The 14,621-nt window shown below is 41.1% G+C and overlaps 1 protein-coding gene across 15 annotated transcripts in view; it reads left to right on the plus strand.

The window, feature by feature from the left end:
* Positions 1-14,621, plus strand: part of dst (dystonin) — a 622,282-nt gene that overhangs the window by 126,643 nt on the left and 481,018 nt on the right. For all 15 annotated transcript variants that reach the window (XM_072558451.1, XM_072558477.1, XM_072558489.1 and 12 more), the window contains one exon: positions 9,131-9,192. In XM_072558451.1, the coding sequence (XP_072414552.1) occupies positions 9,131-9,192 (62 nt within the window). The remainder of the gene's footprint in view (positions 1-9,130; positions 9,193-14,621) is intronic.

Here is a 14,621-nt window from a genome sequence, read left to right on the forward strand (position 1 = left end):
GCTGCCTCCATCCATCCATCCCTCCATGCAGAGCTAACCAGCTATTGCTAAGTGCTTTTGGTTTTGGGCCAAAATGTTTAATACTATCTTCGCACTATTTTACTGACTAAGTACAAATGGAATCCAAAAGTGATGGTGAAGAGCTTATCATCTAAGTTGAGTCATCATTATTTAAGGAACTGTCTGCTGTAAAGGTGGTCAAATTTGAAATCCGTCAAACAAGTCGCTGCAGTAGAGTTGCATAGGAATTGGTATCAATTTTCATGTGGAGGCTTTAGATGCAATTGAGTCCATTAAGTCTCCATTCTTTGAAAGAATGCAAAATGCCAGAGAAATGTTTGAACTGATTCCTTTTCATCAGGGCAATATGTAAATTTCAAACTCTTCCAAATCCGTTTTCTTCCACTCCAGTGACTGAGCAGCTCTGAAGTACTGCAGTCTGCATTCGCAGGCTAAGATGAATGAGAAACATTATGTTCCTGCTGTGATTAATCAGAAAGTTGTTTGTTGGTAATCATTGCAACTTACTTGTGTATCTACAATTGTTAGTATTTTCTTTCTCCCCTGTCTGCCTTTAGACTAACTGTTTCTGTCCTGCTCACTGTCTCTCTCTTGCCTCGTGTATCCCATCCATGGTTTTGTATCTCCTTCATCTTTCCTGACCAAGAACATACCCAATGCTGGAAGCTGCTGAGGAGTGCAAGAATACCCAGAAGACTTGCTCGTTTTAGTTCATCTCTCTGTATAGCTTCTGAAGGTCTTGGGTTCAAGCCCCTGCCATCGCTGAATCACAACTTGGGTGTCACTTCCATGCACTATTGTGGGAGTCTGACACTATCGGAGAAACCCTATATTTTTCAAGCATCTGCCAAGCCCAGACTGACTGCATTTTGGAAAATATTTATTCTCCAGACAACACTGCCAATGCTGATAGAAGCTGGTCATTTATTAACTGCAGTACATTGTTTGATAGCACTACACCTATTTGCTATCTTTCACACTTGTTAGTAGTTGATAAAGTTTCGTTTATTTGGGGAGTGGGAATATTGTCGTGTTATGCACCTGATTCTAGTATCAGTGCATTTTATTTAAACATTGCTTTTAATATCTGACTCCACCTTCTGATCTCAATCTTGCATATGGGGGACACCCTTGGGTTGGATTCTTTCTGTTTTCCTTCAATGAAATATTTCAAAACTGGAATTTGGTAGATTTGAAACGAAAGTTTGCTGTGAGGTTGCCATGGCTGCACTGTTTTAAATTATAAACCAGATATGGCCTTTGACAGTTGACTTATTGCTGAAAGGATCAACGCATCTAGAGGAGTGTTTGAAGGACTGAGAACTGCTTGTAAAAGGCTTTGAGGTGACAAATGCAAAGGAAATAATTCCTCTTGGAGTGATTATCTGATTTGAAATTATAGTAGAAAATGCTGGAAATACTCAGGAGGTCAAAGTTAAAAGCAATGTTGTTTTAAATACACTTTCTGGCAAGACCATCACTGTTTTCACAATAATGTAAAAATACAATCAGTCCTTCTCCTGTCAAAGAACAGACCATCATGTACCAGAGACATTCACAAATTCCTGTTAGAATCTGTAACTGTTTTTCTGCCTATGTAGTACACTTTATCAAATTGCGGCCTTTAAACATCTACTGACACCACTCAGTCCCACAATTATTTAGGGTGACCCATTCTTTGAAGTCTTTGCTACAGATACTCAATTCTTGTTCACAGTAACTCCATTATTTTGAAGAATTAGTAGTGGTTTTGTTTAGGTCAATGTGTTGTGGATGACGGACTCATTTGATGTTCGACATGTCAGTCATGCTGCGGTAAATTTGGGTCTATCCCTTTAAGGGAAGGGACGAAAAATAAAAGACACTGGGAAATATCAAGCAGTTGGCTTCGGGCAAAGGTGTTGCCAGTGTATGTGCTGCCAAGTTTGAGCAAATTGGTCTCGGTATTGTACAGGCAAAATGAAACTTAACGTGTTCAGCCTTGTTGTATGCAGCTGGAAGAAGGTGTGGACTTTAGATCCCACTCCAGAATGGCACTCAGAGTGCTACACTGTTTAACTGAGATGTTAAGCAAAGGTTCACTCCTCTCTTCTAGGTGATAGAACAGTACAGGCTGTTCAGCCCTCAATGCTGTGCTGGCCTTTTATCCTACTCTGAGATCAGTCTAACCTACATACCCTTCATTTTACTACCATAAATGTGCCTATCCAAGAGTTGCTTAAATGTCCCTAATGTATCTGATTCTACTATGACCGCTGGCGGTGCATTCCATGCATCCATCACTCTGTGTAACGAACTGGCTTCTGACATCTCCCCTAAACCTCCTTCCAATCACCTTAAAACTATGCCCCCTTATGATAGACATTTCTGCCCTGGTAAAAAGTCTCTGACTGTTTAGTCTATCTGTGTCTCTCATCATCTTGGAAAGGCGAATCTGGGCAGGACCTATACACTTAATAGTAAGGGCCTGAGAAGTGTTGTTAAACAAAGAGACGTTGCAGTGCAGGTTCATAGTTCTTTGAAAGTGGAGTCCCTTGTAGACAGGACAATAAATAAGGCTCTTGATATGCTTGCTTTTACTGGTAGTGGATTGAGTATAGGAGTTGGGAGGTCATGTTGTGGCTGTACAGGACATCAAGTCACCTCTCCTTCTTTGCTCCAGTGAGAAAAGCATAACTCCGTCTATCTTTCTTCATAAGACATTCCCTCCAGTCCAGGCAGCATCCTGGTAAGTCCCCTCTGCACCCTTTCTAAAGCTTCCACATTCTTCCGACAATGAGGCGACCAGAACTGAACATAATATTCCAAGTGTGGTCTAACCAGGACTCTATAGAGCTGCAGCATAACCTTGCAGCTGTTAAATGCAATCCCCAGCTAATGAAAGTCAACACACCATACACCTCCTTAACAACTTGGGTAGCAACTTTGAGGGATCTATGGATGCAGACCCCAAGATTCCTCTGTTCCTCCACACTGCCAAGAATCCTGTCTTTAACCCTGTAATCTGCATTCAAATTCAACCTTCCAAAATGAATCACTTCACACTTTTCTAGATTGAATTCCATCTGCTAGTTATGAGCCCAGTTCTGCATATGTTCTTACTATGCATCTATTCCTTGAGCTGAAAATGTGTTGCTGGAAAAGCGCAGCAGGTCAGGCAGCATCCAAGGAGCAGGAGAATCAACGTTTCGGGCATGAGCCCTCCTTGCAGCTCCACCTTGGATACTGCCTGACCTGCTGCGCTTTTCCAGCAACACATTTTCAGCTCTGATCTCCAGCATCTGCAGTCCTCACTTTCTCCTAGAAGGTTCTATTCCTTGAGCCTATCTCCCCATTCAACAAGATCATGGCTTATTTGCCCCAGGCCTCAACTACTCTTTTGTGTCAGCTCATTGTAGCCATCAACTTGTCTATTTGTAAAAAAAAACCCAGCAAGCTCGCTGAATATTCCAGTGATCTAGCCTCCATAATTCTCCAGAGTAGAGAATTTCAATATTAACTACATTCCGGAAGAAGAAGTTCCTTCACTTTGCAGTATTAAGTGAGTGCTCCATTATTCTGTAACTGTGTCCCCTAGTTCAAGATTTCTGTACTAGTAGGACTACCTTCTCAGTACATTTTAATAGTTGACCTAAATTGTAAGGAATAAAGGCTGAACATATTCAAGAACATCTAAATAAGTCACCCCCTTCATCCCAGAAATCAGCTTCGTCAATCTTTTAAACGACCTCCAATATCAATGGATCCTTTCATAAACACAGAGACCAAAACTGTATACCAAGTACCCCAAATGCAGCCACACCAGTGCCCTCTATAGTTAGAATGAGACTTGCCTATTTGTTATCCCCCAAATCCCCAAGCATTAAAGGCCAACATCCATTTGCCACCTTGATCACTTGCTGCACCTCTGTGCCATATCACACTGCTCTACGTACATGAACATTGATGCATTTTAATTAGATATAACCTGATACTGCTACCTGACCTACCATTACATCTATTTTTCAATTCTTTTGGATGATGGAAACCTTTCGAGGAGACCCCATGACCATAACTATAAAGGCACTTACCCTCTAATACGCAAACCACTGTCCCAGTGAATAAACTGTCCTGCTTACTCTTAAGTTGCCCAGTTAACAGGATCCATCACATCAGCTACGAATGTATTCCAGAAGTATTGAAATACTCAATTATGACAAAGTAACTTGCATTTATAGTTGCCCTTAATGTAATAAAATGTCCCCAGGTTCTTTACTGGTCCTATCATGGACAAAATCTATGTTACCTTTAATAATCATGGTCAATACTTTATTTTAGGTGAAAGAAAAATGCTCATCTTAAAGAGGAAGAGGTGCTAGATGTCTTAAAATGCATAAAGATGGATAAATCCCAAGGACTTGATCACGTGTATCCCAGAACTCTGTTGGAAGCCAGGGAACTGATTGCTGGGCCCCTTGCTGATATATCTGTATCATCGATAGCCATATGTGAGGTGCCAGAAGACTGGAGGTTGGGTAACATGGTGCCACTATTTACAAAAAGTGGTAAGGACAAGCCAGGGAGCTACGGAGCAAAGAGCCTGATGTCTGTGCTGGGCAAGTTGTTGGAGGGAATCCTGAGAGACTGGATTTACATGTACAGGCAGGAATGATTCTGGATAGTCAACATGGCTTTACGTTGGAAATTGTATCACTCTGACTTGGTTGAGCTGTTTGAACAAGTTACAAATAGGATTGATAAGGGCAGAGCAGAGGATGTGATCTACATGGACTTCAGTAAAGCTTTTGACAAGGTTCCTGGTAGACTGGTTAGGAAGGTTAGATCACATAGAAAACAGGGAGAACTAGCCATTTGGATAAAGAACTACCTGGTAGGTAGGAGACAGAGGGTGGTGGTGAAGGTTTGATTTTCAGATTGGTGGCCTTGACTCGCAGTGTGCCACAAGGATCAATGCTGGTCCACTGCTTTTGTCATTTTATAAAAATGATTTGGATGTAAACATGAGAGGTGTGGTTAATAAGTTAACAAATGACGCTAAAGGTGGAGGATGGGTGTACAGTAAAGAAGGTTACCTCCAAGTACAAAGTGCCCTGATCAGATGGGCTGATGGGCTGAGGAGTGGCAGATGGAGTTTAATTTCGATAAATGTGAGGTGCTGCATTTTGGAAAGGCAAATCTGGGCAGGACTTATACACTTAATAGTAAGGGCCTGAGAAGTGTTGTTAAACAAAGAGACGTTGCAGTGCAGGTTCATAGTTTCTTGAAAGTGGAGTCCCTTGTAGACAGGACAATAAATAAGGCTCTGGATATGCTTGCTTTTATTGGTAGTGCATTGAGTATAGGAGTTGGGAGGTCATGTTATGGCTGTACAGGACATTGGTTTGGCTACTTTTGGAATACTGCATGCAATTTTGAAACTTGAAAAGATTCAAGATGTTGCCAGGGTTGGAGGATTTGAGCTATAGGGCGAGGTTGAATAGGCTGGGACTAATTTCCCAGGAGCATTGGAGGCTGAGGGGTGATGTTATAGAGTTTTATGAATCATGAGGGACATTGATAGAATAAATAACCATGGTCTTTTCCCCAGGTTGGGGGAGTCCAAAACTAGAGGGCATAGGTTTAAGATGAGAGGAGAAAGATTTAAAAGGGACCTGAGGGGCAACGCTTTAATGTAGAGGATAGTGTGTGTATGGAATGAGCTGCTAGAAGAAGTGGCGGAGGCTGGTACAATTTAGAATATTTAAAGGCAGCTGAATGGGTATGTGAATAGGAAGGGTTTAAAGGGATGTGGGCCAAATGCTGACAAATGGGACTAGACTAATTTAGGATACCTGGTCAGCATGGATGGGTTGGACCGAAGGGTCTGTTTCCATGCTGTACAGCTCTATGACTCTGGGATATGTCCTTTTTTTTTAACCATTTGACTTTGGTTGGCAGATTTAATTCAGCAGTAAACTTCTGTGAATTTAACACACAGCTTATTTATTGTCATACCACTTACTCAAGTGTAAAACTGCAAAGTCTCTCATTCCTTCCAACCAATACATTCACTCAGACCATGATTGGTTACAGGTAAAAATTAGTATATCCTGTTATAAACTATGGTTAATTCAGCATCTGTTTTATGATCCTCATTTCCTGCACAGAAGTTGATGTTTCAAAATTGAAGTGAGGGCCCTGTAAAAAGGATTACCAGTACGCTGTGAGATTTCCTGCAGTCAAATTTCAAGGAGGTTGGTTCTCAGGCAAACTTTCACTGGAATGGCATAGGGAGGGAGTCATCTCTGTTAGGATCACCAGCTTCCAAGGTATTGTTGTAGTTACCTGTAACCAAGTGTTGAGGAAGAGTCAACAGACCCAAAACGTTAACTCTGATCTCTCTTCACAGATGTTGCCAGACCTGCTGAGCTTTTCCAGCAACTTCTGTTTTTGTTGTAATTACCTTGTTTGCTTGGATCACTTAAAGTTCATATGCTGGCTTTCTGGGAAACTGAGAATAAATGTGAGGTGATGCACTTGGGCAGGGCAGACGTGGCAAGGGAATATGTGAAGAACAAAGAGGATCAGATAAATGTTGATGTGCATGTGGGAATTTGGAACTCACCGCGTGTAAGGGTGATTAAAGGCAGAAAATCTCAAAACTTTTAATAAGTATTTCGGTGTGCACTTGTGATGCTAAGGCATACAAGGTTATGGGCTAAGTGCTGGCAAAGGGATTAGAATAGTTCAGTGGTTGTTTTTGATGGATACTGATGTGATGGGCTGAAGGGCCTTTTTCTGTGCTTTAGATCTGACAGTAAACAACTTGCAGCTAATTTTCAAAACAGACAACTTGGCTCCCTCATCATGTGACATTTTACATACTTAAAGTCTGTATCCAAATAAAGAACGGTGCCATAATCTTCTGTATTGTAGTTTAATACCTTGAGGGCTAGAGACTGTCAGTATGTTTGTTTCTTTTGAATGATCCATTCAATCTGATGACAATATCTTTTATTGATTTGTTTGTAGGGCAGTGCTTTGATTTACATCAGTATTTCTTTTGTTCACTTGAGACAGGAGATTGCTTTTCACAAAAGAAGTCAGGTGACCCATGGACAGCCATCTAGCCCAATTTTTTCTCTCTAGTTTTAAATATTTAAATGTATACTTAGACATGACAGAAGCATTATGAAGCCAAGGGGACATTGTCAGACAAAACCAAAAGCTGGTTAAAGAGCTCAGTTTTGAGGACTAACTTAAAGCAAGAGAATGAGTTGAAGAAGCAAATGAACTTTTAGAAAAGCCTAGTCTGCTGAAAGAACAAATGTCAATGATGGACTGATGGATAAGATGACGCTGAAGAGGCCAGAATTCAAGCAGAGTGCTGAACTTGATGTTGGTGGAGCTGGAGGAGGTTAAAGACATAAAATGGATATGCGATTTATAAACAAGGATGAGAATTTTAAAATTACAGCATTGCTGAACCAGCAGCCAATATCGGAGAGTAAATCCATGGTTGATTTATGAATATGACGTAGAAACATAGAAAGCAGGAGCAGAAGTAGGCCATTCGGCCCTTTGAGTCTGTACCACTGTTCAATATGATCATGGCTGATCATGCTCCTTGGATGCTGCCTGAACTGTTGTGCTCTTCCAGCACCACTAATCCATTCTGAGTATTCCATTCCCGCTTTCTCTCCACATTCCTTTGACTGCAAGGGCCACATCCAGCTCCCTTTTCTCAAACAGGGGCAACATCATCAGAGTCTTTCCTGATCCATTGGTCTGCTCCCTCATTAGAGAGAGAGAGGGGGAGAGGGAGAGAGGTGACTGTTAGTGGCTTTACCTGACCGTCACAGGCCAGGGGAGAGGTTGAGAAAGCAAATGGTGACCTCAGCCTGTGTGGGAATTGAACCCACGCTGTTGGTGTCACTCACCAGCCATCCAGCTAACTGAACCAACCTACTTGATGTGAACTTGGACTAAACCCAACTATTTTTCTGAAACAAAAACAGAAATTGCTGGCAAAACTCAGCTTCTGTGTGTAGAAATCAGAGTTAATGTTTGAGTCTGGCTCTTCATCTAGACTGATAGCAGCAAGAAAAAAGTTGTATTGATGTTGAGGTGGGGAAGGGGTGGTGGAGATGAGCAGGTAGGTGGAGATGGAGTCCAGAGAGAGAGCAAGAGGGAAAAAGAGATAAAAGGGGTCAGCAGATCAGGGAATTATTGATAGTAGACCAGGACAGAAGAGAGGCTGAACAAGTGACCATGAATGTCAGACTAGGAGGGAATGAGTAGGCTATGCTGAAAGCAATCCATGCTATAGATTTTTCTGAGTGATCCTCAGTGTTGAATTGGACAAGGACATTAAGTTTTATTATCCCATTTATAAACTCCATTGAAATCTGACTGATAGGTAATACTTGGGGTGCAGCATGATTTATAAGGAACTTGGTTCTGCAGGAAGACAGAAAGCTTAAGATTGCTCCCCCCTAGGGGAGATTTAAGAGTTGTCCAAAATTGCAAATAGGTTTAGATGGTGTAAATGGGAATGACTGTTAAAATGATTGGCAGCAGAACAAGGTCTTTTTATGTGAAAAATTGGTTTAATTTATAATGCCTTGCCTGAAAGTATGGTAGAAGCAGATTCAACAATAACTTTCAAAAGGAAATTAGATCTGCCTTGCAAAGAACAAATGTGTGGGGACCATGTGGTGAGGCAGGGAGAAGGAATGATTGTCAAACTAATTGGATAGTGTTTTCAAAGAGCCTATACAAACATGGTGGACTGAGTGGCCTATTTTTATGCTGTTTGGTTATGGACTAAAAAGCATGAATGATCCTAACTCCTTTTCTTCACAGCCTCTGGATTTTGAATGCAGTTCTTGAATATTGTTCTTGATCAATGCGTAATATGCTTAAAAAAGCCACTGACTGAAGAGTTTTTAGGAATTTTTTTTTTGTTAGGTTTGTTTGTAACAGCAACTGAGAAAATGCTTCTTAGTTCCCAGTTATGAGACTGAATATTTCCCTTATCCAGACTCCTCCGTATTAACTCCGAGGAAAGATGTTTCGGAAAGTAAATTGTGAGCTTCACCTTTAATCTATTTCTCCCTTCTTCTTCCAGATGAACGGGACAAAGTCCAGAAAAAGACCTTCACAAAATGGATCAACAAACACCTCATTAAGGTCAGTGAGGTTTCCATGGGCATTTTCTACGTTTGTCTCTACAGTTTTCTTTTAAATACCTTTTGTCTGATTATTCACCATACAACTCAAATACCAGATGCCATGGCATTTAATGTATTTCCTCTCCTAGTCTTTACGAACAATGTAACACATTTATAATTTGTTATATCCTCCTTTACTCACAGGAATTATTTTAAAGTAGTATTCCTCATTAATAATTTCCCTGAACATTTGTGTTTAAAATACCTCATGAACTTTAGGAAGAGACTATAAAGTTTGCATCATGCACTGAAAGCTAAAATAACTGTGGTGAAAGTAGGTGCTGTCTTGTTTATTCATGGAACAATCCGCTGCTTTCATTGCATTGAATCTGGGGTTCATTGTCCTCAGTTATTCGTATACACGGATTTTGGGCTGCTTATGGAATCTGCCTTTTCTGTGCTGCAGCAGTTGAGGTTAATTGGTACCACTGTGAAATGTGGAGCCATGATTGGAATGATGTTACTACTGGTACTGGTCAGTCTCATTACTGTTTTCCTGCGAGCTCTGGATTGGATGTAGTTAATGGTTTGCAGTGGAAATCTGCTCTGAAGGTAAGAATGAATTTCTGTCATTGCTGAGAGGAACATCTGAGTGGAAGGACTAAAATTTGCTTGTAGGTGTCAGAGTACTTTTCGAGGCTGAACATTTTGGCCAAGGGAGTCTGTAGATAGCAATTTAATTATAATGTAAGTGCAGTGACCCCACTTAAAAGGGATTGAGTGTTTACAGATGGTTCAAAAATGGTTACAAGATTCATACTAAAATGGAAGGTATCAGGAAGAAAGTCTACCTCTCAAACCTGTGACCTCCAGGATGTTGAAGTTCTCCACCCAAACACACACCATCTGACCTGAGAACTGCAGGAATTGACTGTATTACCATCGCCCCTTTTTGGAAAGAGAAATATAAGCCCTCAATTGAGATAACCACATTCATCCTGCTGAAAGGTATGTTGGTAAGTGCAAGAGGAAATCCCTTTGCAACTTTACCCGTTCTCCAGCCTCTACTGCCCTCCATTTCTCCATAACTTCCTCCACATGCTGCAACCCTCCCTGTATCTGTAAGCTCCTCCAAACTGTCTAACTCTCTCTCTCTGTAATCTCCTTGAGACCCACAACCCTCCCACTCTCTAACTTCAAACAATCCTTTCTCTGTCTGTAGAGCCCATCCTCAGTCTGTGTCCCTCTCTTTTTTTCTTTCTGCTGCAGACCATGAAGCATTGTCACTGTTGCCCCACCCCCTTTATCCATTGCAGCCTATTGTGTAGAAGGATCACTTGCTGCTGTGCCCTCTTTGTGGATGCAGCAACTCTCCCCAACTGATCCAAGGACTCCCCCTAACCTCCAAACGCATCCTGCCCATATTTGCACAGTCTCTGTCGTGCAGAGGCTAATCTTAAACATCTTAACTGCAAGTTGATGGCTGGCCTTTCAAATGAAATGACTGGGCATTTCTTCTTGCAACTGAATGCATCTTTTTTTTGAGTAGGCGACAAGCAAATGTGTTGAGTGCACTTAGACGATCTAAGTTTAGGATTTGAGTGTGAACCACAACAGCTGTCAAGGTTGGTAAATTTCCATGGTCTGCCCACACAAATGTACTTCCCAGCACAGGGCATCATTGGGAGCTGTATCAGAAAGGCTGCCCACCCAGTGGGATCTCTGATTACAGCAGCACCGCAAAACCAATGTCTTTCGTCCACTGTCATTATTTTTAAACTGGCCATCTTTTTAATTGTAGTTAGAGTAGAATGAGAACCTTGATTGATTTAGTTGTGGCCGATGTTTTCTCGTTCCAAGCAGAGAGAGGAGAGTTTTGCTTTCAATCTGCTCGACATAGACCAGAAATCATAGCTCAGGAGTGAAATAAAGGCAGACAATGTAGAGTGAGCATTGAGTGTAAATGGTATTTTGGGTCAAACTTTGGACACTTGCTGTTGCTTTCATGATTTGATGTGTGCTGAGTGGGCTTCCTTCTGATAATGGGCTTGTTTATCCAAGCATTCTGCTTGTTATAATTGGGACTGGACAGAGTGCAATGAAATCTTGTGGAGTAATTTTGTCTTGTGCTCATGCCTTCAGTTAAATCAGCAATTGTGCAGTTAAAGAAAGGCCTCTTGCTGAAAGCTTTGAGTGGGAAATCTTTACCTTTATTGGCTGTGACTGAACCAGTGTGTTTGTTCTGTACTCATGAATTTTGTGCTGCCCATGTGCAGCTTTGCTTGCTCGGAGCTCGTATTAGAAGCTCTGGCATTTGTAGTGATTGTAATGCAGTCAGCTAGGTGGATATCACAGAATCTGAGTTCCCTGATTGTGCCTGTTAACCTGGTCCAATCGGAGAGACCTGGCTGACAGAGATAAACAGGAGTATCAGGGGTTCTGTTCACTCTCAGAGCCAGCTCCATGCTAGCTGGATCAGTGTCATGTACTATACACTTGTAAACAAAGGGTGACTTGGTGGCAGGGTACTGGTCTTTGTGGAGTTATTTCAGCATTATGGTCAGGGGACCTTATCAGCTCACTGCATCTGCTCACCACTTGGTATATGCTTTCAATGGATCTTTGCTGGAAATGCAAATCACTGAAATCCTTTTAGACATTAAATTACACTATTTAATGTGTACAACTGGAGAGAAATTTCTACTTTTGCTTCAAGGTGGTCATTTTGGAATGTGACATTGTGTGCTTTAGATATGAAGCACATAACAACTTGTATTTATCCAACAGCGGTGGTAGCAAACAGAATTTGGCATTCAGCCATATTAGGACTTTGAGGATAGGTAACCTTATCAGAGTTTTCAGGAGTGTCCTAAGGAGGAAAGTGAAGTCAGTTGTGTTACCTTATAAGATATAGGAACAGATTTAGACCACTCAGCCCATTGAGTTTGCTCTTCCATACTCCCCTTTCATGTCTTTCCCCTGTTACCTTTGATTTTCTTTATTAATTCAAAATCTATCTCAGCCTTGAGGATAATTAATAACCCAGCCTTTGTTGCCGTTTAAAATAAAGAATTCTGTGGATTCACTATCCTCAAAGAAGAAACTCCTGTTCCTCTCTGCCTTAAATTGGCCACCCCTTGTTCTGAGTTTATGCTGTCTGGTCCTAGATTCTCTCTCGCAGAGGGAAACAAACTCTCCACATTTATCTCATCAAGGACCCTAAGAATCTTGTATGTTTCAATAAGCTTGTCTCTGATTCTTTCTAAATTTCTTGACTGCAGGCCCAATCTACTCTACCTCTTCTTAAAAGAAAACCTCTCCACACCCAGGATCAACAGTGAACCTTCTCTGGACTGCTTCCAGGACCAGTATTCTTTGGATAAGGGGCCCAGACCTGTTCAGTGTTCTTGCTGTGGTCTGATGAGTGCCTTGTGTGGTTTTTGGGAGACTTCCCAATTTTTATGCTCCATTCTCTTTGAAATAAAGGCCAACAGTGCATTTACCTTCCTTACTACCTGCTGAACTTGCAAGCTACATTTTTGTACAAGGTTTCCGAAATCCCTCTGTGCTGTAAGCTTTTGACACTATTTCTCCATCTAAATAATATTTAGACCCCTATTCTTCCTGTCACTTTTCCATCTTGTATTCTATCTGCCAAATTCTTGCCCACTCACTTGACTCATTTCTGTCTCTCTGCAGATGCTTTGAGTCATCCTCACCACTTGTCTTCCCACATATTTTTGTATCATCTGCAAACTTGGCTATACTCCATTCACTTTCCTTATCCAAGTTATTAACGTATATTGTAAATAATCGAGTCTCCAACTCAAACCCCTCCAGTATTCCCTTGGTTACAGGTGTCATACTGAAAATTCTCTCCAAATCTGTCTTCTAATAGTTACTCAATTCTTTATCCATGCAAATCTATTGATGTATATTTTCAAATGCCTTCTGAAAATGTAGACGTATTACATACACTGCTTCCACTTTATTCATTCTGCTTGTTATCTCCTCAAAGAACTCTAATACATTTGTAAGGGGATTGTTTCCCCTTCATGAAGTCATGCTGACTCTGCTTGATTTATATTATATATATCTTTAAATGCTCTGCTGCGTAATAAGACTCCCAACATTTTGCAAATAACATTTGACTAGTCCATAGGTGACTGACTTTTGTCTCCATCCTTTTTTGTATAAGGTTGTTATCCTGGCAGTTTTCTAATCCTCTAGGACTTTTTCATCTTCCAGATATCATGCATTCTGGAAGTGGGCAGTGGTTAACACTGCTGCCTGACAATGCCAGGGATCCAGGTTTAATTCCACCCTCGGGTGACTGTCTGTGTGGAGTTTGCACATTCCCCTTGTGTCTGCATGGGTTTCCTCTGGCTGTTCTGGTTTCCAGCCACAGTCCAAAGATGTGCAGGTTAGGTGGATTGACTATGGAAAATGTATGTTATGGGGTAGGAGGTTGGTTCTGGTGGGCTTCTCTTCAGAGGGTTGATGGGCCAACTGGCCTATTTCAATGCTATAGGGATTCTAAGATTAACATCAGTGCACCCATCATCTCTGTAACCACTTCCTTGAATGTCCAATATTACATCTCATCAGGTCCAGGGGAATTATCAGTCATTACCCCTTTATTTGCAAGATGATTTTTCTCGAGTGATAATTATTATATTTTATTTCCTCTCTACTTTTTGCCTCCTGAATATTTTGCACTTTGCTATTAGAGTCTTCTTCGGTGAAGACTGATGTAAAGTATTTATTGTCTTCTATTCAATGAAAATTTGCTAATCTCGGGAACAAGGACTGGTAAAGCAACAATGTGGGTGATTTATTAGAAGAAAAGACAACATACGCAGGGCTAACTGGAAGACTATGTTGTGAAATAAAATCTGCAACCTCAAGTGACCGATGTTTCAGTGAATGATTATTGTATTAACTAACCAAAAAAAAGAATTATCAAGTCAAGACACCATTAGCTGGGACCACAGCACTTGTCAATGTTGTACTGTGCTTTTCCTAAGAAGCAGAAAGTAGGAGCCTTCTCCAGCCTGTTCACGTTCTGCAGGCAAAAAACAGCTCCTCTGATTTTGCCACAGAGAACTTCTGAAAATAGTGGCTCCTTTGTATTTGGCATCTACTGAGTTGACTGTGTCTGGGATTGACAATTGTTGGTGGTCGTTCATCTCCAACATGTGAAGATTCTCATCATTGTGTAAGTCATATAGCAGCAGAGAATCTTTTCATGTCTCCCAGGCTTGGGTCAACCAGATTCATTGCTTTTGGATAAAATGTTAATTTGAGCTCAGTCTGATTTTGTTGTGATCTATGTTGGTTTTTGAAACAAAAACAAAAATTGCTGGAAAAACTCAGCAGATTTGGCAGCATCTGTGGAGAGAAAGCAGAGTTAACATTTTGAGTCCAGTGACGATTTCAGAACACAAC

The sequence above is a fragment of the Chiloscyllium punctatum genome, chromosome 3 (genome assembly GCF_047496795.1).
Source record: "Chiloscyllium punctatum isolate Juve2018m chromosome 3, sChiPun1.3, whole genome shotgun sequence".
Lineage (NCBI taxonomy): Eukaryota > Metazoa > Chordata > Chondrichthyes > Orectolobiformes > Hemiscylliidae > Chiloscyllium > Chiloscyllium punctatum.